Source organism: Macaca mulatta, chromosome 8 (assembly GCF_049350105.2).
Source record: "Macaca mulatta isolate MMU2019108-1 chromosome 8, T2T-MMU8v2.0, whole genome shotgun sequence".
NCBI lineage: Eukaryota > Metazoa > Chordata > Mammalia > Primates > Cercopithecidae > Macaca > Macaca mulatta.
This window is the reverse complement of record NC_133413.1, coordinates 100,252,326-100,280,042: the sequence shown is the minus strand read 5'-3', so window position 1 is coordinate 100,280,042 and position 27,717 is coordinate 100,252,326. Positions and strand designations below refer to the sequence as shown.

The 27,717-nt window shown below is 38.3% G+C and overlaps 1 protein-coding gene and 1 long non-coding RNA gene across 11 annotated transcripts in view; one reads left to right on the top strand and one right to left on the bottom strand.

Moving 5' to 3' along the window:
• The window catches only part of LOC106999849 (uncharacterized), a 136,715-nt gene that overhangs the window by 79,382 nt on the left and 29,616 nt on the right, over positions 1–27,717 (top strand). The window contains exon 1 of one of the 8 annotated variants that reach the window (XR_003732433.2): positions 27,523–27,571. The exons of the other annotated variants lie outside the window; for them this stretch is intronic. This is a non-coding gene — a long non-coding RNA (uncharacterized LOC106999849). Of the gene's footprint in view, positions 1–27,522; positions 27,572–27,717 lie in introns of those variants that run through there. 8 annotated transcript variants of the gene reach the window in all.
• RIPK2 (receptor interacting serine/threonine kinase 2) overlaps positions 26,623–27,717 on the bottom strand; it is a 37,380-nt gene continuing 36,285 nt past the window's right edge. For all 3 annotated transcript variants that reach the window (XM_001084687.5, XM_015145673.3, XM_015145674.3), the window contains one exon: positions 26,623–27,539. In XM_001084687.5, the coding sequence (XP_001084687.1) occupies positions 27,202–27,539 (338 nt within the window). In that variant the 3' untranslated portion in view covers positions 26,623–27,201. The remainder of the gene's footprint in view (positions 27,540–27,717) is intronic.

Below are 27,717 nucleotides of genomic sequence, written 5' to 3'. Positions count from 1 at the left end.
CATGTAGGGCCATCTTTTCAATTTTAATCTCTTCCTGGCTATTAACGTACACTACTCATTTTCCCTGACCTTTTGCAAGTGTTAGTTGTATGAATAGTACCAGGGGCAAAAAGGCTATTTCTTTCAAGAGCTTGATAATAAGATTTCTCTCTGCCCAATAAATTAAAAATCACGATAGTCTTTGCTGAGGGTCACACTGAGCTGAGAGGTAATCAGGGGCGTCTTTAGGAGTTAGCAACATAGCAGAATACATCGAGACCCATGTCAAGAACTACAGAACTGCCGCTTTTGACAGCTGCTTCCCCAACCAGAACCAGATCAGGAGCTGCTGGCAGAACTACCCAGACTTCTACCACTGTGAAAAGGTGATGATGGCTGAAGAGAGGGGTGTCTCCGTGTGCAAACGGGAGTGGGAATGTGTACAAGTCCCCCAGCTTCATATCCTGGGTCTCAACCTGGGGTGACCACAGGGCAGAAGCCACAATTCCTGGAAGGATGAGAATGGGTTCTGCCCCACCTTTCCTCTGTCCTAAGTCCTTCTCCCAGGGCGATAAAGGCATCCTGGGACCCTGAATCATGACTTAACTGATAATAAAAACTTACTGGAAGAGTGGGGAAAAAGTCATGACATGAAGGATTAGAGGAGAGATTTGCAGTTGTCTTAAAGAAATAGGCTACTCCCCTCCTGAGGTAGAGTTCAGCTTCTTCCACTTTTCTACCGTGTGCACTATGCCAAATGCAGCGAGACATAGAGACATGGATGTGCCTCAACACATCCAGTAAGTTGAGACAAAACCTCAAGTTGCAAATGGATATGAACAGTGTAGTTTCATATGCAATGACATCACTGTAGTTTTATGAAATGACATCATTATGTATGGATATATTCATATGTAGTCAGATTTGTAAAAACTACTTGGAAATGATTCATATTTACCTCAGGATAGTTGTTTAATCTGAGGAGAAAAAAGGTGGTGATGATGAGAGAAAGATGAGGAGATGAAGCTTCCCTTCTATTTATAGTGTTTTATTTCTTAAAATCTCAAAGAGGCTGGCATAGTGGTGCACACCTGTAATCCCAGCATTTAGGGAGGCCGAGGCAGGGGGATTGCTTGAGACCAGAAGTTCAAGGCTGCAGTGTACTATGATCATGCCACAGCATTCCAGCCTTGGTGCCAAAGCGAGACCCTGTCTCAAAAAAAAAAAAAAAAAAAAATCTGGAAACAAATATGGTAAAATATTAACACCTTATGTGTGGGTACATGAAATCCTTGTTATATTCTGTACATCTGAAATAGTTTAAAATTTGAAAAACAGCTAGTTTTCCAGAAAGTATTAACATACCTAAAGAATGAGCTAATTAAAACTGGTGGCAGAAGGTCAGAGAAGTGACCCTTGTAGTATCCATTCATGCATTTCTTGGGCAAATACTCAAGTCTAAAGCCTCATTTACAGTATCTCTGTTGGGAAGATGACCAGACACCCCCCATCTACGTTCCTTTATTTACAATTTAGGCTTGAACACAAATCTGACTACTAGAAGAGAAAGTATTCCTCAAGATATTATGGAAGCCCAGCAACAGTTCTATTACTTGCCCTTAAAAATGGCGTTGCATTCTGATTTTATTAACAAAAAAGTTTATTCTCAGCCTAATGCCAAAATCTGTGTTTGAGCTTACAAAACTGAGAGTCAGAATGCCACTTTCTCTCTAATTTTCATTTTGGATTTGGTGAAGATTTTCCAGCTCCTAAGACCTGATTTTTCCTAGTAGACAGGTACATTATATTTGGTTGTTTATGTTTTCGTTTTCTTCTTTTATCCCTAATCTGATCTCCTTGAGGGCAAGAATGCTTCTTTCTATTTTATTCTCCTCTGAGAGTTCAATGCACGTTTGGTGAAAAAATAGTGTCTCAAAACTTTTTATTTAATTTGAGTTATCTGAGCTTTCGGTGGTGCTAATTTGCATGGTCTAAACCATTTAGTAACAAATAAAACAACCGCTGTTATCAGAATGGTTTTTAAAAAGTGTGTACCTTACCAAAGTAGCAAGCTAATAAGACATGGTATATTCATCACACAATGATACAAAAATTTTTTTAATTTTAATTTTTAGAGACAGAGTCTCAGTCTGTTGCCTAGGCCGGAGTGCAGTGACACAGTCATAACTCCCTGTAACTTCCTTCCAACTCCTAAGCTCAAGTGATCCTCCTGCCTTGGCCTCCCTACATGCTGGGATTATAGGCTTGAGCCACCACACCTGGCCACAATGATATAAATTTGACTTTGGACCTCCAAGTATCAATTCTTCCTTTTCTCTTTTTTTTTTTTTTTTTTTTTGAGACGGTGTCTCACTGTCACCCAGGCTGGAGTACAATAGCGTGATCTCAGCTCACTGCAACCTCCGCCTCCTGGTTTCAAGTGACTCTCCTGCCTCGGCCTCCCTAGTAGCTGGGATTACAGGGTCATGCCACCACACCTGGATAATTTTTGTATTTTTAGTAGAGATTGGGTTTCACCATATTGGCCAGGGTGATCTCGAACTCCTGACCTCAAGTGATCTGCCCGTCTTGGCTCCCCAAAGTGCTGGGATTACAGGCATGAGCCACCACACCCGGCCATTTTTGTATTTTTAGTAGAGACAGGGTTTCACCATGTTCGTCAGGCTGGTCTCGAACTATTGGCCTCAGGTGATCCACCTGCCTTGGTCTCCCAAAGTGCTGGGATTACAGGCTCACCTGAACCACCATGCCTGGCCTCAAGTATCAGTCCTTAATGTTCTACACAGTTCATTAAATTTTTGACACTGGAAGGTCCTAAGAATTTCACCTCAGGGTCACTTTTATTTAATTGTTGAGAAAACAAAGTTGGCATGGTTTCAGTAATATTTTCAAACTGATCTAAACCACTAGAGTTGAATTAGAATCTGTTTCCTGACTTGGTGTTATAGTGCTTTTACGGAGTCTGTTACCTTGGCAGTTTGTTTTATACATATCTAAGATTTTGAAGACATGTTCAAGATGGCATTGTGGTTCCTGAAGGACAGGGGTATGTCTTATCTGTCTTTGTATAGCCAGCACTTAGCATTGTGCCAGGCCCAGAGCTAGCATTTTTCAAGCAAAAGGTTTAGTGAATGGCTTTCCTGGGTAACTTTGGGAAAAACGTCATCTTAATTCTCACTTCCTGATCTATGAAGTGGGAATAATACTTGCTTTGCTTATACTACAGATTGGTTTTGATGATTGAATGAGATAATTGTGCCAAAAAGCCACTGAAAATTGAAAAGTTAAATAGATTTACTTTTTTCATAGTTAGGACATTTAATAGTGGCTACATCTGACATGTCATTACATTTTCTTTCTTTCTTTTTTTTTTTAAAGTAAGCTCTGATACTTGTTTTTAAAAAGTTTTTAAAAATAGAGATGAGCAACAAATAGAGCTCAGATGTTGCTCAGGCTGGTCTCAAATGCTGGGTCTCAGGGGATCCTCCCACCTCAGCCTCCCAAAGTGCTAGGATTTACAGGCATAAGCCACCTCACGTGGCCTTTTTTTTTTTACTTTTATTTTAGGCTTGAGGGTACATGTACAGGTTTGTTAGGTAAATTGTATGTCACAGGGGTTTGGTGTATGGATTATTTCATCACTAAGGTAATAAGCATAGTACTTGATAGGTAGTTTTATGATCCTCAAAAATATGAAATGCTTCACAAATTTGCATATGTGTTTACATTTCTTTAAATTGTAATATTAGCTAACTTAGAATTTACTAATCAGTTTAGTCTCTAAAAACTATATCATAGGTTAATATTTGTGTAATATAGTAGTTAATATTCACTGATATATAACCAATATTTATTTAACAACTCCATGAGTATTTTTTGCTTATTTACTTACATATACTTAACTTTTGGTCTTACCTTTAATATTGAAATAGCCACCTACAGTATAGTTAAGATGAGGGTGAAGACCTTGGCATACGTGAAGATATACTGCACTTTGTTCCCCCACTTCAAACTTAGGCAGTTAATAAATAGAGAAAATGAATATAGTAAGTGAAATGTTACATTATGCTAATTACATCACAGGAACACATTATTCCAAGAATCAGTGTTCATGGAAAACTTTCAATAGGAAAAAAGTCTATTGTTTAAAAAATAAAACTCTTAAATCTATGTTTAAAAAGATTCTACGTTCTATATGCTAAAGAAATAGATTTTGCATAGTAGTTCTTAAACTTATCTATTTAGTTTATCTTTCCTACCCTTCCCTACCCTATGATAGAGTGGCTCCATGAGCTCTGAAAATTTTCATAAAGGAGATCTCAGAGTTAGGTCCAAAGGCCTGAGCTGAACCACAGCAGGCTTCGCTTCTACTTATGTGGAGAAAACTAAGGCTACCTTGTATTTAATACAACTCCAGGCGCGCCATTCACATAGAAAACAGCTCTTATTTCTCTGTTGCCGTGCCTTTGCTCCTGACCACTTCCCACTGTTAGATTGCTCACTCTGCTCATGAAATGCTCTCTTGTATATATCCTAATATTTCTTGTTTGTCAAAATCCAATCTTTAAGTCACCTTCTCTAAGAAACTGTTTCTTAAAAGTAATTCATATATTCTCTCTCTCACCTTTGAAATATTAAGTACTTGTTCATACATTTCTGATGGAATATTATTTTTGCTTAAGCTATGTATATGTGTCTTAGCTCATTGAGCAAGACTTTATTTTTATATTCCCACAGTTTTTAACATATGGATGATTCATAATGAAATGCAATGGAACAGAAATAAACTATCAAGATGTAGATTCTCATTCTAGGTTCATCACCCACTAACTATAAACCATTAGTGACTAATGAACCTGAAGTGACCAATTATTTTTTATAAAATTTAATTCAAATAAAATTCCAAATAAAATTTGTAATTAAAATAATCTGCAATAAATGAATACAACTTTCAGGGTGATAAAAGGCTCTAAGTTAAAAAATTGAATATTACTAGAAGTAGAAACAGCTACTTCCCACAATTAGATTGGCTCACAGCTCAATTTAAAATATTAGGTTGATAGGACTTTAAAAATAGCCTATGGGCTGGGTTCAGTGGCTTATGCTTGTAGTCCTAGCATTTTGGGAGGCCAAGACAGGTAGATTGCTTGAGGTCAGGAGTTTGAGACCAGCCTGACCAACATGGCAAAACCCTGTCCCTACTTAAAAAAAAAAAAAAAAAAAGCCTGATGTGGTGATGCATGTCTGTAGTCCCAGCTACTTGGGTACTTGGGAGGCTAGGGCATTAGAATTGCTTGCAATTAGGAGGCAGAGATTGTAGTGAGCTGAGATTGCACCACTGCACTCCAGCCTGGGCGACAGAGCGAGACTCTTGTCTAAAAAAAAAAAAAAACAAAAAGCCTATGAAATCTCCTTGATTAGAGTCTGAAGGGAAAAGTACTACATTCACATAGGCAAGTGGCCAGGATCCAATTCACTGCCTCATATGGGGACTCACAGTCTGGTCAAAGTGGTGTGATGACATATTTTATAAATTTGATTGATTGCCTTTATGACATGTCCTGTTGGCTCAGTGAGGAGTAAAGACGACCAAGGTTGGGTAGAGAGAATTAATCCACTGAAGGCTTCCATGATGTATGTACAGCTTGCTCCTGACTTCGGAATGAGCTTCCTGGCTCTGCATAATGTAAAGCCCCAAACAGTGAAAAAAAATCCAGCAATGGCCACATAATCAGGGAAAGCCCGTAAGAGGCGGTATGCATCAGAACTCCCTTGACAGACACAAATACACCTGAGCCAACCATATGCCCCACGTGAGACAGAAACCATTCAATAAAGTGGTGTTCTGCTTCATTTGGACTTTTTCTTCTTGGTTCTCGTCTTGCTTGCCTTCTGCTGGTTCTCCATCACTGGATGTGGCACATTCACCACGGCATTATAGCAAAAAGACCAGTCTTGTGTTGAAATCACATCTGTGGGTTTTGAGAAGAAAGGAAATGCTATTAATAAGACCGCACAAGAAGTGGTGAAAACATTTCTTGGCAACTCTCAAACCAACAGTCAATGTGAAGAGTAGTTAAATAATTCTCTAGAAGGTTCTAATATGCTGTCACCAAATGAATACAATGACTATTTTTAGCAAGATTTACTCATTCATTTATCCATTTCAACAAGCAGTTAAAGGACTCAAGAGACATAAGTTCTAGGAATGCAAATAAAACATAATCCTTGCCCCAGGGATCTTAGCCTATTGAAGAAAATTAAAATGCAATGTAAAAGATTAGTTGGGCTGCAATGAGCTCCTGGAGGAAGCAGCAAGTAACTTGTCTCTGGGATTATGGGAGTGCCTTTTGGGTTTGGAATGATGACTCAGAGTTCCTCAGGTACATGAAAGAGGAGGAAAAAGTGGCATGGCAGGTAAAGTTTACAGCATGTGCAAGACAATAATGTAAGAAAGACCTAGTAACCTGGTGCAGCTGAAGTTTAGGACACAGAGAGGGTGGTATTAGGAATAGAACCTGAAAATGTCTGTGTATATATATTATACATTTATTAATTAATGGGCATATACATATTATATATTAATATAATTTATGTTATTATTATTTTGAGATGCAGTCTTGCTCTGTTGCCCAGGCTGGAGTGCAGTGGTGCGATTGTGGTTCACTGCTACTCAGCCTCCCAGGTTCAAGCAATTCTTGTGCCTCAGTCTCCTGTGTAGCTGGAATTACAGGTGTGCACCACCATGCCTGGCTAATTTTCGCATTTTTAGTAGAGATGGGGTTTCATCATGTTGGCCAGATTGGTCTCGAACTCCTGACCTCAAGTGATCTGCTCACTTCGGCTTCCCAAAGGGCTGGGATCACATGTGTAAGCCACCGTGCCTGGCCTTTATAATAGATATTATTAATGTGTTTATATATAACATATTAATGTATTATAAAATATATTTATTATATATACTATAATATATATAACATATATTAATACATTATATAATATAACTAATATATATAGCAAAACTCCTTAAAGTTAGCAGTTATATATAAATAAATATATATTATGTAATAGATAATATATAATATAACTTTAAGGAGTTTTACAATACAGAGATTGGCCTCTATCCTATGAATATTTAGGACGTTTGAAGTTTAAACTGATGTGGCATGATAAACTCTATCTTAGAAAGATGGAGGAAGCCTAACATTGAATTGCTGGGCATTTATTAATAAGTAATTTAAGAAACTTCCCAAATCTTATGAGTTCTGCTTTTGAAATCTGACCATTCCTTCCTCTGACGGAGGAGGCATCATCTATGGAGCAGTCTCTTAAATGGCTCTCCCTGCTCTTGTCCCTCACTGTTCATCCTCTACACAGCAGCCTTAGTGATCTTCAAACACATAAATCGGACAACACCATATCGTTTCTCTTGACCGATGGCTTCCATTACACATAACATGAAATCCAAACTCTTCACCAAAGGCCCTGTTCTATTTTGGCTTCTGCACACTATTCTGCTTCAGTTCATAGCTCCCTTGCCTCATTCACTACCTTCCAATCACACTGGCCTCCTTTTGGTCCCTTAAACATGGGAAGCTAATCCCCCATTAGAACATCGGCTGTTGTTTTCCCTTAAGAGCTCCTCCTCCTCCAAATCTTTACTTGGCATGCTTCTTCTCTTCATCGGGAGAATCTCTCAGGGCTTGCTTTTAAATAAAGTATGCTAACAATTTTTTAACCTAAAGTAGGTCCTTCCTCCCCTAATCCATCTGAAACTTATTATTCTAAGTTGGTTTCTTCATAACATGAATCACTATCTAACAGAATCTCTTACTTAGATACATTCTCATACATTCCAACCTTTCTGACAAAAGACAATGTTTGTGTATCGCCAGTCTCTCCTCCTAGAATACAAACACCTTGAAGATAGGAATTTTATGTTTTTCATTGCATTTCTACTCTCTAGAGCAGTGCCTGGCATATGCTTAGTGTTCACTATCAATTCTGGAATGAGTAAATAGTATATATAATCATTACATTTCTTGTTGGGGAGGGGAGTACATCAGCAAGAAGTCATGAAACCTAACAATGTGGATAATGCTGTGTAAGGCAATTGTGTGTGTGTATGTGTGTGTCTTTCTTAGCAGAGTGTGCCGAGGATTCCAGCTAAGCCTTTACTTTTACATCCTTATTTCTCTGCTACTCCATTGGGAATTTCCACAATGTTTTCAAGTGAAAAATTTACAGTCTCAAAGGATAGGTTGGCTTTTCTTCAAGGAAAATTTTCCAGTAAGAGGTACTAAATTCACTACAGTTCACTCACTGGTATTGTATTTTTCTATATTAACATACCAAATACTTTATTATTTTTAAATTCAAAAATATCTAAGGATGCATTTTTGTATATTGTCATTGAATTGAAATATAATCATGCCAAAATTTAAGTTTACCTGGATGCAAACATACAAGAGGTTTTCTCTGAGTCCCTGAAGACAGTCTGTATTAAGGCTCAAAAATGCTTTCATCCAGACCAGACATGACATATGAATCACTGCAAACTCATTGAATGAAAAGTTAATGGGGAGGACATTGCAGCCATAAAAAGAACTTTCAAAACACTCATAGCTATGATATGGACATGGTATAGAAATTGGTATGGTTCTTACTCCATTTCAGTAAGACAAAAATTAAGGTTTGACAGCCTATGCAAAGAATAGGTTCTCTCTTTCAAAATCCAGAACACACGGTTACTCAGATTTATCTTAATAAATCTGGCCAGGCATAGTGCCTCACGCCTGTAATCCCAGCACTTTGGGAGGCCAAGGCGGGCAGATCACCTGAGGTCAGGAGTTTGAGACCAGCCTGGCCAACATGGCAAAACCCTGTCTGTACTAAAGATACAAGAATTAGCCAGGCATGGTGGCATGTGCCCATGGTCCCAGTTACTTGGGGTACTGAGGCGTGAGAATCACTTGAACCCAGGAGGCAGAGGTTGCAGTGAGCCCAGATTGTGCCACTACACTCCAGCCTGGGTGGCAGAGTGAGACTGTGTCTCAAAATCAGTCAATCAATCAGTCAATCAATCATGCAAAAACACGAGGTCAACAGGATGGAACAATATTTCAGATTAGTAAACTGCAGGAAAATGAATCCATGATATATCAATCTATTTATATCCTTTCTGAACAATCAGAACACCTGATCGTTTAAGCCACATGCTTACTCTCTAACCACATCATAAATCAGTAAAAACTATGCATTTTTTTAAAGATAACTGAAAGCTTCACAGAGCAAATACATATGCCACTTGGTTTTGTAAGAACAGCTATTAGAAATTCCCCAAAGAAAAGTACCCTTTGTACTTTTCTCTCTGTTCAAACAATCAAAGAGTTATGTTACTATGATTGGTAATTGATAGAAATAGTCAAATTTCATTCTCCTGGGGGAAAATCCAGTCATGCTGCCTCTGCCCCATTTAGCTTGAGTTGGGCATTAGCTGAGTCAGATTGCAGTCTTGTGTCCACAAGAGAGTTCTTTGATTAGTGAAGTGGAGTTTTCTTTGGAGCCCTGACCTGAGAAAAGCACAGGTTCTGCCCATGATATGATTGGAAAGCCCAGAACATTGTGTCTAATTGCTCAGTATTTTTTTTTTTATTATTATTAAAACAGGGCACATGGAATCTTGCATCTATTCTCAGGGAGAAGCAGTGAGAGAGAGGGGCTGTGGTTTGGGACAGGAAATAAAAAAGAAAGAAAAGGAGATCTGGTTTTTCCATATGGGAAATAGTTACAGTTAGTGAGGGGTTTTACCAATGTGAAGAACAGCAATTGTGAAATTATTTCCTTTGGAATCTGAAGCTTCTTCTCTTACCTGGCAGATGATGCACTGGCTTTCTTGTTTTCTGGAGCTTCAGCTCAGTCTTAGTCCTACTGGTGGACTCCTAGAAGCCTAACTCCTTTAATGGCTGCCAAATAGGGCTGTTACTTGAGGGCTCTGAAGTGCATTAGTGCTCTTCCCTAATGATTATTTTACACATGCACAAGAGATATCAGCAAAGAGAGGGAAGCTCTTTAAATCACTTCAGTTGAAGACTTTTGTTTTTTGCCTTCTGGTAAAGGAATACTAATTATTAAATAATTCATCTGAAAATGTTAGAAATAATAGGTTTGATTTTTTCTCTCCATGAAGAAGCTACTAATTTCATCCCTGTGCAAGAGTTTACCATTTTAAGAGCAGTATTATGTTATTGATGCATGGTCAGCTTACATATTGTTGAAGAGCATTCTTTTCAAAGCATCATATTTTTCTATTACAAAACAAATATCTGTTCATTGCAGAAACAAATTTAAGTACAGATAGTTTAAAAGGTTAAGATAAAATGATCACAGTCTCAACATCTAGTGACTGCTACTAAATTTTTTGTATATGCTACACATAGTACATATATAATTTATACATTTTGAATCATAGTGAATATGTTTTTTTGGAAACTCACATTTTTCACTAAATATATTCTGCTCACTTCTTAATGACATTAGATACTTTTTCTATAATTCCATGTTAAGGATATATAAATATTCTATTATGTAGGTGTATTAATCCATTCTCATGCTGCTAATAAAGACATATCTGAGACTGGGTAATTTATAAAAGAAAGAGGTTTAATTGACTCACCATTCAGCATGGCTAGGGAGGCCTCAGGAAACTTATAATGGTGGAAGGAGAAGCAAACATGTCCTTCACATGGTGGCAAGAAGGAGAAGAAAGAGTGTCCAGGGAAGAGGGAAGACCCTTATAAAGCCCTCAGATCTCGTGAGAACTTACTCACTATCATGACAATGGCATGGGGGTAACTGCCCCCATGATTGAATTATCTCCCACCTGGTCCCTCCTGTGACACATGGGGAGTATGGGAACTACAATTCAAGATGAGATTTGGGTGGAGACAAAACCAAACCATATCATTCTGCTCTTAGCCCCTCCCAGATCTCATGTCCTCACATTCTAAAACACAGTCATGCCCTTCCAACAAATCTTAACTCATTCTAGCAGATTCCTGCAGGTTTTTCTTCTAAGCATAATGAGAAGTCACTGAAGTATAGTAAGCCAGAGGGTGACTTGGGTGGATTTGCTTTTAATACTAGATGAATGTTTAAGTGGATGCAGTTATCTGATAAAGAGATACTGTTGATCAGAAGTAAGGTAGTGCAGTGGGGATGGAAAAAGTTGTTATAGGAAAGGCATCCAGACCCAGACCCCAAGAGAAGGTTCTTGTATCTTATGCAAAAAAGAATTCAGGGAGAATCCATAAAGTGAAAGCAAGTTTATTAAGAAAGTAAAGGAATAAGAGAATGGCTACTCCATAGACAGAGCTGCCCTGAGGGCTGCTGGTTTCCCATTTTTATGGTTATTTTTGATTATATGCTAAACAAGGGGTGGATTATTCATGCCTCACCTTTTAGACCATATAGGGCAACTTCCTGACGTTGCCAAGGCATCTGTAAACTGTCATGGCGCTGGTGGGATTGTGGCTGTGAGGGCAACCAGAGGTCCCTCTCACTGACATCTTGGTTTGTGGTTTTTAGCCGACTTCTTTACTACAAATTGTTTTATTAGCAAGGTCTTTATGACCTGTATTTTATGCCCACCTCCTATCACATCCTATGACTTAGAATGCCTTAACCATCTGGAAATGCAGCCCAGTAGGTCTCAGCCTCATTTTACCAGCTCCTATTCAAGATACGGTTGCTCTGGTTCACATGCCCCTGACATTGCTATACTGAAAACAAAAATAATTTGGAGGTAGAATCAATAGGACTTGTGATTAACTGGATATGGATGGTGGGGGGTTTGAGCATAGAGAGAAAGAAGGAAGTGAGGGACAGAAGATTGAAGTTCATCTGGATAGATGGTGGTATAGATGGTGGATAGATGGTGAGAAAGGAAACATAAGAAGGAAATCAAGTTTGGGGTGTATGTTGCAGTGAGGAATGAAGAGGTCAGCTTTGGAATATGGAGATTGCTGTGGAGCATGCCAGTTGGCAGGTCTGGTATGAAGTGAATCTCAGGTTTAGGAGAAAGGGCTGACTTTGGGAGCACTGATGTCTAGATGACAATAAGACCATGCAGGCGAATGAGGTAGATCCGAGAAAGGGTTTGGAGTAAGAAGATGAGGCCCAGACTGAACCTGAGTAAGAAGAATAAACACCTAAAGCCCCTGACCAGAAGACCAAGACATAGGAGGAAAAGCAGGAATATCTAGTGTCACAAAAGGGAAGATAACCATTAGAAAAGGAGAGGGCATTCAGCCACATCACATAGGAAGAGGACTGAAAAACTTCCCCTGGATTCAGAAACTAGGAGGGTGTGTTAGTCACTTTTGGCAAGAGCAATTTCAGTGGAGTGGTTCAGACAGAAGCCAGATTAAATGGACTGAGGAGTGAATCAAGTGACTGGGGAAGTGTAACAGTGATAATTTTTATAGACAGCTCTCCCAAGAAGTCCAGCCATAATTAAGTTTTTGGTGGGAATGTAAATTGATACCAACTCCTAGGAGAGAATTTGCAAACATTCACTAACATTTAAAATGTTCATACTCTTTGATCCCAGTGGTTCAATTTCTAGACCTGTGCCATAATACTTAAAAAGTATGGGCTGGGTGCAGTGGCTCACGCCTGTAATCCCAGTACTTTTGGAGGCTGAGGTGGGTGGATCACCTGAGGTCAGGAGTTTGAGACCAGCTTGGCCAACATGGTGAAACCCCATCTCTACGAAAAATAAAAAAAATTAGCCAGGTATGATGGTGCGTGCCTGTAATCCCAGCTACTCAGGAGGTTGAAACAGGAGAATTGCTTGAACCTGGGAGGCAAAGGTTGCAGTGAGCTGAGATCATGCCATTGCATGCCAGTCTGGGCAAAAAGAGCAAAACCCTGTCTCAATAATAATAATAATAATAATAATAATAATAATAATGCACATATATATATAAAATTTACACCTATGTCCTGAATGGTATTGCCTAGGTTTTCTTCTAAGGTTTTTATGGTTTGGGGTTTTACATTTAAGTCTTTAATCCATCTTGAGTTAATCTTTGTAAAGGTGTAAGGAAGGATTCCCATTTCGGTTTTCTGCATATGGCTAGCCAGTTTTTCCAGCACCATTTATTAAATAGGGAATCCCTTCCCCATTGCTTGTTTTTGTCAGGTTTGTCAAAGATCAGATGGTTGTAGATGTGTGGTGTTATTTCTGAGGTCTCTGTTCTGTTCCATTGGTCTATATCTCTGTTTTGGCACCAGTACCATGCTGTTTTGGTTACTGTAGCCTTGTAGTATGGTTTGAAGTCAGACACAGGGAGGGGAACATCACATGCCGGGGTCTGTTGGGGGGTGGGAGGCAAGGGGAGGGAAAGCATTAGGACAAATATCTAATGCATGTGAGGCTTAAAATCTAGATGACAGGTTGATAGGTGCAGAAAACCATCATGGCACATGTATACCTATGTAACAAATCTGCACATTTTGCACATATATCCCAGAACTTAAAGTAAAATTTTTTAAAAAGTATATAAATTAATTTAAATTTATATTTTATATAAATTCATTTACATATAAATGAATAACATAATATATACACCATACCTATTCATATTTTTTCTAATAGCAGAAAGTTAGGAAAATTGAAATGTTCATCAAGAGGAAATAGATTTAATATTGGTACATCAATATAATGAAGCACCATATAATAGTTTAAAAAATAATGTAATTTACATGTAATGACATATAAATATTTAAGAAGCAAATTCCAAAACAGAATGTGTAATTAGTTTACCGAAAAACAAAATCTGAACACCTAATCACTAGACTGTGAATTTAGAAAGCAGGGAGGTAAAAAGAAGAAAAAATCCTCTCTGTTAATGGAAAGAGGAAAGAGAAAGACAGAAGTAGACAGAAAGGGCTGATTTTTTTTTTTTTTTAAATGAGAAACTCTTGGGAGCCTTAAGTGTTTCTAGAAGGAAACTATCTAAGGAAACGGTTGGAGTGAAGTGAGAGGGAGAGTCATCTAATAAGCTGGAGGAGAAATGCAGAAACAAAGGATTATTCTTAGCAGGAGAAGGGGTAATTCTGCCAGCATAATAAGAGAATAAAAAGATAAAAATATGCATATGATTTAGTTAATAAGAATTGTGTTTATTCTCATTTAATAGTATTGAGGGTCATTTATAATATCTTTGATTATTTGAAATTTTTATGTTGTTTTAAACTTTTTGTTGTATTAAGCCAGCATTTCTCAAAGTATCACCCAGAAACTCTGTGACGTTTCGGGGGTCTGCTAGGTCAAAACTATTTCCATAATAATTCTGAGATGTTATTGCATTTATTACTCTCATACGCTCACAGGTGAACAGTGGAGTTTTCCAGAGGCTACATGACATGTGATTTTGCAACAGATTGAATGCAGATATGAAAACTCAGTTTGCTTCTATTTACTTACTTTTTTAAACATTCAAATAGATATGCAAAACTGTAAAATAATGTGGCTCTTCTCATCAACTGTTTTTCATTTTGGATGAAAAATGAAAAATACATCTTAACTTCATAAAGATGTATTTTTCATTATTGTTTTTAAATGAATTAATATATTCTTGACTTCTCAGTTTTAACTTCTAGTGGCAAATAAGGATTGATATAACCCCTAAAAGCAAAAACTATTTTTGTTTCTCAACAGTTTTTAAGCAATGCCTCAGTGAATATCATCATGGCTTAATCTTTACACACACCTATGATTATTTCCTTAGAATAAATTCTTGGATATTGAATTCGTGTAATCCCCTGATGGGTTCTTCCTGCCTGTTGCACCGACAAAACCAGTTCACTGAGACTGCAGTATTGCAGTAGAGAAAGAGTTTAATTAATGTGGGGCTAGCCGAATGGAAGGGCTGGAGTTATTACTCATATCAGTCTCACCAAGAACTCAGAGGATAGGGTTTATATGGATAATTTGGTGGGCAGGGGAATAGGGAATGGGTGCTGCTGATTGGGTGGGAATGAAATCATAGGGGTGTGGAAAACAGTCCTTGTGTGCTGTGTCTGCCTCTGAGTGAGAGCCGTAGAACCGGTTGAGTCATGAGTCATGGGTCTGGGTGGGATCAGTCAGTTGCCAGACTGCAAAAATCTGAAAAACATCTCAGAAGACCAATCTTAGGTTCTACAATAGTGACACTATCTATAGGAGCAAGTGGGGAAGTTACAGATCTTGTAACCTCTGGCCACATGACTCCACTCCTGAGCAGTAAGGGAATATAGGAGCTATGCCTACATTTTAGCAGAATTCAGATCCCTCCCACAATCCTAAAGTCATAAACTTTCATTAATTTTACAAAGCCAGCTTTGGTCTCTGAGCAAGGCAGGGGTCAGTTTTAGGGAAGGACTATTATGATCCTTATTTCAAAATTAAACTATATACTAAAATTTTCCCATGATTAGCTTGGTCTATGCCCAGGAATGAGTGAAGACAGCCAGCCTGTGAGACTAGAAGCAAGAGGGGATGAGTCATGCTAGTGTTCTCTCACTGTCATAATATTTGCAAAGGTGTTTTCATTGATGGGTCAAAAAGCATGCAAAGGTTTGAGGAGACAGGGCAACCAAATGTAATGTGGTATTATAGAGGCCAGGGGAAAACTTCCCCTTTGCCCTTTGCTCTGAAGGTTTGCTGAAAATCAATTGATGAAAGGCAGATTAATAGGAGAAAAGGCATACAAATGTATTAATGTGGTGGAATCACAAAGTGATTTCCCCAATCTTCCAATGGGGTACAGCTTATATGCCCTTTTTCCTAGGGGAGGGAGGCACTGGGGGATATAGGCAATTCTTTGAGGGGCAGTAAATGACTATTAGGGAGAATGCATGGACTGGGGAACAGTAATTAACTTGTAAAGGATTTTCTTTGAACTTTTCTCTGAGCTCCAGAGGCAGGAATTATCTTGTTAAAAACAAGCCTGTCCAGGTGTGGTTGCATTCTTGTCTTTTTTCTGCAATAGATAATGAGATTTTAGGAAGCAGATAGAAGGCAATTGTGTGCTTTTTTTTTTTTTTTTTTTTCTGTAAGACACTTTTTCGAACAGATGAGGAAACTCCAGAGAGAGTCCCTTCCTGTCCTGGGAGGTGAAGTGGGCTGGGGAAACAACACAAGGTTAGACAGGACCTTGTTTCTGAGGCCTTTCAATTTTCAAAACACTCAGCATGCCCAAGCCCCATAGGCTGGGGAATCATTTTCCACACCTCAGCAGCATCCTGGATGGGATCTTGGAGCAGAAAAAAGACATTAGGCGAGTCTCATTCTGTTGCCCAGGCTAGAGTGGAATGGTGTGATCTTGGCTCACTACAATCTCTGCCTTCTGAGTTCAAACAATTCTCCTGCCTCAGCCACCCAAGTAGCTGGGATTGCCTGATTAACCTTTTTTTTTTTTTTTTTTTTTGATTTCTAGTAGAGACGGGATTTACTATGTTGGCCAGGCTGGTCTCAAACTCCTGACCTCACGTGATCCGTCTGCCACAGCCTCCCAAAGTGTTAGGACTACAGGCGTGAGCCACCATGTCTGACTCAGAATCTAGTTTAAACAGAGTGGATTCAAGTGCAAAGTTTGAAGCCAGGCTTCTTGGGAAGCACAGATTCTAAAGAATGGAAGTCAGTGTTCCAAAGTATAGAAGTTATTACTCATATTCACAAAGTTTAGGGAAGTTTAGCAGAATTTCAGCATCTTTCTATGTTAGGCTTAATGTAGAGTCACAATGATCTGATTTGTTGAGGTGGTATTTTTTTTCAGGAAAGGCATGTCAAGCTGAAACAATCGAATGGATCAGAATCCAGTAATAAAGAGTTTATTAAAGTGAAAAGCTGGGAGCGGCTATTTAAAAGACACAGACTCCAGAGAAATGGTGTCAATGCTCTGAAGTTAAAAGTTCTTGCATATATAGGCAGAAAATAGAGTAGGATTATATATAACATTTTCTATACAAGGCTGCTTTATGAGTTATAAACATTTAATTAGTTATAGTTCATTTTGTTTTCCATACAGCATGTTTTCATTTCCTTTCCAATTTAAAAGAGTATATTTAATATTCCATCTGAAGACAATGTGATAACCATAAAGCCTTTTTGTGAGAAAGATAAAAGGAAGTTAATCTATAATAAAGATCAACAGGGAAGCGGGAAGGGGTCTTCCCTAGTGCCCTTTAGTAATATATAACATTTTAGAAAACAATGGAGGTGAGGAAGGCTAATCTATAATCAGAGCAAGAAAGGTTACAGCTGCCTGTCACGTGACTCAGGCCCCATAACCTCACATTTCTTTAAGGTTCAAAGTAATTTAGAGTTCCAACAGCTTAGATTTCCAATTACCTATTTTCAGAGGTATATTTAGCATTTCACACTGAGATTCTAATAGTTATCGGGTCTTTTGCACCATCTGGTCTGAGTTAGGTATTGAACAATAAAGGAGGCAGTTACTCTATAACAAAGATGAGTAATTGTAAGTGGATAAAGGTCTGGTCTCTGGTCTCTTCTAGTCATTTACAGAACAAGAACAATGAGGAAGAGAGTTAATCTATAATCTAATTGCAAACATGCTTCATGACTCAGTCTCCAGAGCTTAATTTCCCCCTTGGCATGATAAATTTAGAGGGTCCTGAGATTTTATTTTTCTTTTATATTATCAATATTAGTTCATTAATTTTAACAACTACACTATACTCATGGAAGATGTTAATAGTAGGGGAAACTGGGTGCAGGGTATATAGGAACTTTCTACACCAGCTTTTCAATCTTTCAAGAAATCATGAACTACTATAAAAAATAAAGTATATTTTTAAAAATGAAGTATCTTAGTGTCCTAAGACTACCATTAACATATTACCATAAACTTGATGCCTAAAACAATAGAAATTTATTCTCTCACAGTTCTGGAGGTCAGGAGTCCAAAATCAAGGTGTTGGCAGGGCCACACGCCCTCTGAAGGCTAGGGGTGTAAAAGTCCTTTGCCCTTGACTTTTCCAGCTTTGGATGATTCCAGGCATTCTTTGGCATGTGGCTGTGCCACTCCTATCCCTTCCTCTGCCTTCCATGGCCTTTTCTTTTGTCTGTGTCTTCTCTCCTTTCTTTCTTTTTTTTCTTTTCTTTCTTTTTTTCGAGACAGTGTCTCACTCTGTTGCCCAGACTGGAGTGCAGTGGCATGATCTCAACTCACTGCAGCCTCTGCCTTCTGGGTTCAAGCAATTCTCCTGCCTCAGCCTCCAAGTAGCTGAGACTACAGATGCCCACCACCATACCCAGCTAATTTTTGTATTTTTAGTAGAGATGGGGTTTCTCCGTGTTGGCCAGTCTGGTCTCAAACTCCTGGCCTCAAGTGACCTGCCTGCATCGGTCTCCCAAAGTGCTGGGATTACAGGCGTGAGCCACCATGCCCAGCCCTCTTCTTATAAGGACACATGTCACTGGATTTATGGCACACCCAATTAATCCAGGATGGCCTCATCTTGAGATCTTTAATTTAATGACATTTGTGAAAACCCACTTTCCAAATAAGTCACACTCACAGATTCTGGGGATTAGGACTTCAACAGATCATTTTGGGGGAAATCAGTCAATACACAACCTAAAGCAACAATAGTAATAAAAAAGACCATACCAGTCAATATATCAGGCATGATTTTGCCTATAACACTCAGGAACAAGACAGATTTATTTATGTTTCTAAGTTAAATTGAATGTGGCCCAGGCTCTAACCTGAAATGGTTGGTGGGAAGTCTGAATCTCAGCCTTTTTTCAGGGTCTTGGCAAGTGGAAAGGGGAAAATGCTCAAGCTCTGAGGGCCACACCTTTAACCTGCAGTATTCATTGTGTTTCCACTTGCTTTTTCCTCTACACGCTAGTGTTGTGGGCCACTGGTCCTTCCTGACAATGACAAGCCTAATCTGCCACTATTCAGTTTCCCTGCCCTTTGCCCCCTATCCTAGCACCTCTGGAGTACCGTGTCTGATTAGTCCTGTCTTTGGTATATCTAAAGAACAAAGAGAAGGTTAGAGCATTTATAAAAAGGAGAAATATTACATACCACTACTCAAGAAAGTTCATTGACTCAAGTAAGGTTTTGGGGAGCTGGCAAGCGTTTTAGTGAGTGATGGTAGTGGGTAAAACTAGTCTTAGAGGTGCAGCAGATTGTTTCAGTAGCCTTTAGATAAAACTGGTTTCAGGTTACAGCAGGCAGTCTCAGCAGCCAAGCTTGCAGAGAATTACATTCTTGGAGCAATGGTATGTGCCCTGACTGCTACTCTTGACTGTTTTAGTTGGGTGTGACAAGAATGACCCAGTTTGTAAGGTCAACTTTCACAGTGGCTCCAGTCTCAAGCAAACTTTTCAGACTACCATCAGGTAAGCCACTTCACAGTCAGAGCTGCATGAGGGCATTCATGGGCCCTAGGTGTTACTGGAAAGGTGTCCTTATCCAGACCCCAAGAGAGGTTCTTGAACTTTGTGCAAAAAAAAAAAAAAAATTCAGGGTGAGTCCATAAAGTGAAAGCAAGTTTATTAAGAAGATAAAGGAGTAAAAAATGGCTACTGTATAGACAGAGCAGTGGCATAGGCTGCTCAACTGAGTATACTTATAGTTATTTCTTTATTATATGCTAAATAAGAAGTGGATTATTCATGAGTTTTCCAGGAAAGGGGTGGGCAATTCCCAGAACTGAGGATTCCTCTCCCTTTTAGACCATATAAGGTAACTTCCCTAGGTTGCTGTGGCATTTGTAAATTGTCATGGCCCTGGTGGGAGTATCTCTCAGCATGCTAATGCATTATAATTATATTATAATTAGCATATAATGAGCAGTGAAGATGACCAGAGGTCACTTTTGTCACCATCTTGGTTGTGGCTGGCTTCTTTACCGCATCCTGTTTTATCAGTAGGGTTTTTATGAGCTGTATCTTGTGCCAACCTCCTGTCTCACCCTAAGAATGCCTAACCTCCTGGGAATGTAGCCCAGTAGTGTTCAGCCTTATTTCACTCAGCCCCTATTCAAAATGGAGTTGCTCTGGTTCACACACCTCTGACATAGGCACTTATGCTTTTGTGGGCTCTGTCCTCTATAAAAGATATTAAAAATTTTTTTTACAATTGCATTATTATAAAGATATATGTAATCTAAACTGTTCATTGTTACATATCCATTTTTTTCTTCTAATTTAAAAATAATTAAAGTTAAAACATTTTCTTGGGCCCAGGTTCCCAGTACTAGTTTCCATATTCCTTAGAATGAATTCAGTTAGATTAATGAGCTTAAAATTCTAAAACTATTAACTCTCCCCTGGGATCAAAATTAATTCAGAATTTTGAGTCCTTTTAACTTTGTCGGGAGGCCTATGCGAAATATATCTCATGTGTTTGTGATCAGGCTGTGCCCAAAACACTAAAGAGTTAATTTTTCAAAAAATTTTTTTCTTGCCCCTTTAGACTTTGTACCATTCCACTAACGGGTACTGGTGGAAACAAAGGTGATGGGCACCCTGCCAGCCCTAAGCATCTCTTAGTATGATGAGGAGTTCATCAGTCACAGTGGGAAGGAAGAAGTGACAAGGCAAAAGCTCAGCAACATGTGTTTAGTGAGGGGAGGAGACTTCAAACTAGCAATGAAAAGTACTTTCAGTTATTTTGTTGGTAGCTTCCTTGTTTGCTCAGGGTTGCTAAATACATCCAAAAAGGAATCAACCAAAGATTTGGAAGGTAGAGACTTGGACTGGTTATCTACCCTAACAAACTCCCAGGTTAGGAGTCCTGGTGAGAAAAAGGACAGTTTTCAAGAATAGACGGGTTCTGTGTTATTGTTATGAGAATAATAGTTTAAATGTTTCTAGATCATTAGTTGTTCCTATTTTTAAATAATTTCTTCTAGTTTTGAAGACAACTTTCTCAAGTCTCTCTAACGTTATTATATAAATATTTTAAAATTATCTTCTGTCTAGTCTTTCATTTTCTTAGTATTTTTTTTTTCAGATGTTGAATTTGGAGGTTCTTTATGTGGTTGGCATCCTAAATCATGGGATTTTGGTAGGCAGAGAGTGTCTTGCACCAGATTTTATAAGCAGAGCCTGAACAATGCCCATTTAATATTTTAAGAGAAGAGGCATTCCCCATTTTAATAATTGAATGTACTTGTAGCAAAAAAGTGGATTTACATTGAAACACACATTGTCAATGAAAACACAAGCCAATTCTTTGTGTTCAAAACTGCCCAGAAATAGAGACCATGTAGGCTAAATTTGTAGATTCCATATTTTTTATGTTAAAAAAGGAACCACTTTAAAATATTCCAATTATATTCATTAGTGATTAATGATTGTACTTAAATAGTTATGAGCTTTGTCAAGTTGAAGGGAAGAAGGCTTGTGGTATTTTGCAAACTTCATGCTTGGATGGCTCAGCACAATCGACATTTTTAATTAGTAACCTGGATGAAACTATAAAAAGCAAGTTTGTCAAATTTGTGGATGACAAGCTGGAAGATTCCAGATTTAGGGATAAAAAAATGTATTGAATGACTGGAACTAGGGATGAATTAGAAAAAAAGAGATAGGCCAGGCACTGTGGCTCACGTCTGTAAACCCAGCACTTTGCACTTCGGGAGGCCGAGGAGGGAGGATCATGAGGTCAAGAGATCGAGACCATCCTGGCCAACATGGTGAAACCCCATCTCTACTAAAAATACAAAAATTAGCTGGACGTGGTGGCACCTGTCTGTAATCCCAGCTACTTGGGAGGCTGAGGCAGGAGAATCGCTTGAACCCAGGAGGCTGAGGTTGCAGTGAGCTGAGATCGTGCTACTGCACTCCAGCCTGGTGACAGAGCGAGACTCCATCTCAAAAAAAAAAAAAAAAAAAAAAAAAGATAAAGGCAAATTGTTATATATGAGCCTAAAAATTCAATTTACCTCTTTGAAAAGTGGAGAAATAAGGCAAAACAACACAGGTGTACAGATGAAGAATTTGTTAGCTGGTAGTTAAATATTAATTTGACAATAACATGTGACTACTATAAAATGGTCCGTTAGCATTTTATTTAAGTATAACGGAGCAGATATCCTAACTGTGCTGGCAAGACCTGAGTAGGAGCACCGTGTTTAGTTGTGGCTACCATACTTTGAGAGGAATATAGACCATGCCTCTTAAATAACCACTGAAGAAAGTAGGAATTCTTCTGAAGCAGAAAAAAAAAATCACCAGAAATAAAAGAACTCCTTGGAAATATATAAGATACTGTCATAGAAGAGGGATTAGATTTACCCTATAAAATATTCTAAGGTTTGGAATCAGGACGAGTTGATACATACTACAGGGAAATCCATTTTTATTTTTATTATTTATTTATTTATTTATTTATTTTGAGATGGAATCTCGCTCTGTTGCCCAGGCTGGAGTGCAGTGGCGTGATCTCGGCTCACTGCAACCTCTGCCTCCTGGGTTCAAGAGATTCTTCTGCCTCAGCCTCCTGAGTAGCTGGGACTACAGGCGCATGCCACCAGGCCCGGCTAATTTTTGTATTTTTGGTAGAGACGGAGTTTCGCCATGTTGGCCAGGATAGTCTCGACCTCCTGACCTCGTGATCCAGCTGCCTCGGCCTCCCAAAGTGCTAGGATTACAGGCGTGAGCCACTGTGCCTGGCTGGAAATCAATTTTTAAATCAGTGTATGAAAGTATGGATAGTACTGGCCAGGCGCGGTGGCTCACACCTGTAATCCCAGCACTTTGGGAAGCTGAGGCAGGTGGATCACGAGGTCAGGAGTTCAAGACCGGCCTGGCCGAGATGGTGAAACCCCGTCTCTACCAAAAATACAAAAATTAGCTGGGAGTGGTGGCAGGCACCTGTAATCCCAGCTACTCGGGAGGCTGAGGCAGAAGAATCGCTTGAATCCTGGAGGGGCAGAGGTTGCAGTGAGCTGAGATAGTAACACTGCACTTCAGCCTGGGTGACAGAGTGAGACTCTATCTCAAAAAAAAAAAAAAAAAAAAGTATGGATAGTACTAATAAGCTTCCCCCTTTATGTATGGAAGTGTTTACTCATGAGATAAATGTCTATTAACATCTTTCGGGTAGAGGATTTTGAAGCATCAGATGCACACTTGTTCCTTTCAACCCATTCGTTAATTACATGACATCAAATTTTAAACAAAGAAATAGGTAACAAAATAGAGGTCGTGTAGAATAAACTCCTTGAAAAGAATGAAAAAGGATAGATAGGGTAAGTAAAGAAATTTTGTTTTTAAAGGAAATCTGGGTGTTTGAAAAGAAATGATCCAGTGGAGAGAGAAAAAGCAACAGGTAATTTGAGAACTAGGCTGTGTGGGAGATGGGAGGCACAATTTTGAAGAAACACATTACTTTTGTTGTTGTTGTTGTTGAGATGGAATTTCGCTCGTCTCCTAGGCTAGAGTGCAATGGTGCAATCACAGCTCACTACAACCTCTGCCTCTGAGGTTCAAGTGATTGTCCTTCCTCAGCCTCCCAAGTAGCTGGGATTACAGGCCTCTGCCAGCTAATTTTTGTATTTTTAGTAGAGACGGGGTTTCACCATGTTGGCCAGGCTGGTCTCGAATTCCTGCCCTCAGGTGATCCACCCGCCTCGGCCTCCCAAAGTGCTTAGATTACAGGCGTGAGCCACCGCGCCTGGCCGAAACATGTTTGTGAGAATGGCTAAATATGAACGTTTACTGATTTTCCTTCTCTCCCAGTTGGCCATATTTTTTTCTTCATAAATTAAGTATTTGAAGGGGCTGAGGGTAGGCAGATTAATGGTAGAGAGAAATAAAAAACAGCCCCCACGGCTTGACACAACTGCTGCAACATCCAAATCTTTCATAGTTATGCAAATTTCTTTAGTATGACTTTCAGCATAATTTAGTCTCGCTTCTTGTATTGATCCTCTTATATCAGCTCAGCTCTACTGCTGTCATAATTCAAGCATTTGCCCCTTCTGAAGTTCTTCCCTAAAGAACTGAGTTGTAGATTCTAATATAGTGATCTGATTTTCATGGTTTGTTTTTGTTTTTGTTTTTGTTTTTTTGAGACGGAGTCTCGCTCTGTCGCCCAGGCTGGAGTGCAGTGGCGTGATCTTGGCTCACTGCAAGCTCCGCCTCCCGGGTTCACGCCATTCTCCTGCCTCAGCCTCCCAAGTAACTGGGACTACAGGCGCCCGCCACCATGCCCGGCTAATTTTTTGTACTTTTTAGTAGAGACGGGGTTTCACCGTGTTTGTCAGCGTGGTCTCGATCTCCCGACCTTGTGATCCATCCGCCTCCGCCTCCCAAAGTGCTGGGATTGCAGGCGTGAGCCACCGCGCTTGGCCATGATTTTCATGTTTAAGTGAAGCTATCTTTCCAGAATTCAAAGCATGTTAAAATTGTTTTGGGAATTCAAATTGGATGCAAAACAAAAGTAAAATTTTGTAATCAAACATCATCTCAGTGTGTACATTCTGAAGGCATGTGGCTATCAGACTTCATGAAAACACATCTGTGAACCTAGAGAGAAATTATTTTATGTACAAATCTATAGTATTTCTTAAAATAAAGGGTCTTCAACTTTACCATGAGTAAAAATCGCTTGGAGAGTTTGTTAAAACAGATTCCTAGACCTCACCCCCAGAGATTGATTCAGTCGGTCTGAGATAGGAGTCATGAAGTTTCATTTCTAACGTGCTACGGGTGATGCTAAATGTAGCCAGTCTGTGGACTGTACTTCTGGGTAGCACTGTCTTAAAATCCACTGCAAGAAATGACACCTCTAGCATTATCTAATACTAGCTAGTTAAAAAATAAATTACTAGGTCCCTTCCTGGAGCGACTGAATTTTAATCTGTCATTTTCTTACTACTTCTATGATTGTTGGCACATTCAAGTCCTATCTGCATTATAATTTACTTAATAGTACTTAAATTGTCTTTATTTAAATATTATGAAATAAAACTTTAGTAAAAACAGAAAACTATTACTTGTCATATGTAGAAGTATAAATTTCAAATAGAATGTAATAAAAAACCCATAAAATTCTTGCTAATATTGTTTCTGAAGTTCTGAGCCTAAAGCCTATTCTCATTTTGTTAACAAGAGGGATAAAAAGATGTTAGCACAAAAATTGAGATATTCTCCTTTATTTAATTATAAGGCTCAAAAAAGAATGGAAAAGAATGTCCTTTACTAAGTGACTCAGATGCCATTTTGTGGTAAGCCTACATATGACCTAAAATAATCCCACTTACTACTAGCTGTGCTTGCACTACATTTTGGGAAATAAGATTTAAAGGAAACATCTCCCCTTCTCTGTTTTTTCATTCCATTACACTATTCATTAAAGAGTTATTCAGAAAGTGCCTACTCTATGCCAGACCCTGTTGTACACTAACTAGTCATACTCAGCATAATCTGTCTCATCTTCCCCTAAGTAGCAGTTACTAAATAGGGGTTATAATAAAAACCAACTGCTGAGATTGTAACAATCCCATGAAGAGATGATGAGAGCTCATTGCAGATTCATCTTAATCCCTGACATCTTCTTATTAACATGTTATTATTTATGCAGAAAAAGTTTGCATAGCTGTGATGATGGATGACTACACGTGTGTCTTCCATACAGTAAAGTGTGGGAGAAAGTGGCTATAAGCACATAGCCATAAAGCACACAGACTATGAGTTTTTAGATCTTTGCAGAGAATAAAAAACAGGGCAAAGTTCATTTTATCAATCCAGATATACCTCATGAAATCAGTATAAAAGTCAATTTGAGGCCATCGATATTCAAAATAATTTCTTTTTAGAGTATGTATAGAGAAAAGGGAAAGCTTGTAAAAGAATTTTTATCTCTATTTTTTACTCCACAAATAAAATTTGTATCTTAATGCTTTTTAAAATTTAATAGATAACTCGTGTTCAGTTTTCATTTAATTTCCAAATATGGAAATTAATAGATTTCCATATTTCTGAAAGGCACAGTAAGAGCTACAAGTTAATGTCAAGCGCTAAAATGTAGATTAAAATACTTATATTTCTAATAAAATATTTAATTGCCTCAATGCCATCTAATTTCTTTTATTCAAACTTTTTTCAGGTTTGGGTCTGTTGCTTCTTGAAAGTTCATATTTTCAAATTTACTCTGTATCTCACTTTCTGCTGACTTTGCTATGCGGTTTCAGATAACGGCTATTATTCCTTGTAAGTTCTCATATAGTAATATAACCCATTAACCAAAAAAGTGCTCACACTGTACTTTTATTGTTTGGGCTAAATTTGATACGGACAAGTTAAGAAAATAAAAACAGTGTGGGTATTAGGCAGCAAGTAAAAAGAGTAAGTTAGAGCCATATCTGATCTGGAAGGCTGTACTATTAAATGCAAAAAGCAGGTTGCAGTATGATGTATTATTATAATAATAATATGCAGAAAAGATCCTTTCCCAAATGAGCATATGTTCTAAATATAAGCAGGAAGAAAGGGACAGAAGGATAAACATCAGGCTGTTAACTTTATTTAGCTTGGTTGTTGGTGACAGTAGGGAAGGCTGAGGTTAAAAATGGAGACAGACAGCCGGTATTAATATATTTATTTTTTCTTTATATTGTATTATTTTACCTTTGAAATATCTTTTTTAAAGGGAATTTATAAATAAAACTTTAAAATGTAATCCTATTAATGGAGTTTTAAATTAATAAGCCTTTGTAGAGCAATTAAGCCTGGGATTTTAGGGCAGAGATTCTGTACTGTTTCTGGTGGGTAAAACGGTATATACTTCATAAAATCAAATTGCATCTTAGACGAGTAACAAATAATCCACGAAGAACATGAATGTGAAAATGGCTTCTATCAGAAATACATCATACCTTAAGGCACTGTTATGAAAAAGAATAATAATTATTACCCTTTAAAAGTGGTTTCTGTTAACAAGAGACATAAAAAATTGAACTATGTAGCAAAATTCAAACTTTTTACTTGTATTAATTAATAAAAAATACTGCAGTGTCATGGAGGGAGACTAATATTTACCCAAAGAAGAACTTTCAATAAAGCTTTTAATACTCACGGATTTTATATTAAAAAAAAAGTCAAAGCAACAGAGATATAAATATCCTTTTATAAAACGACTTTTCTTCTTGAAAAACAGTCACTTACACGCTTTTATTTTGAAGTAAATTTAAAGATGGTGATCTAGAAACCACAAGTATTTCCGGGTAAGGCTGAAGACCCATTTGTTTATTATCTTTCAACTTTTGAACTATAACTTTGGCAAATTCTTCTCCTTGGATGTCAGTAGTGTCTAGTAATTGTCTGACTTTTGAGGTCCTTGTAGGCTTGGTACTAATAAGTTCATAGTCCTCTTTCATGATTAAGTCCCTGGACAGAAGGGCATCTAGCGACTGGTTAAGGCAGGCTTCTGTCATTTGGTTCACAATGTCTTCCCTTTTGCTCTGGATCCACTGCTGGGCGATACCAGGCTGCAGACGTTCTGAAAAAGAGCAAGGAATGAATATTTAAAAGGTGAGGACAGATACATAGCAATAAGTAAAATTCCATGAAAAATCAATAAAGCATAAAACCTAATTTTCCTATGATTGTGCCAATATTGAACACCAGTATTTGGGGGAATGCTATCATTTTTCAGGAAACACTCAGAGATTTGGGCT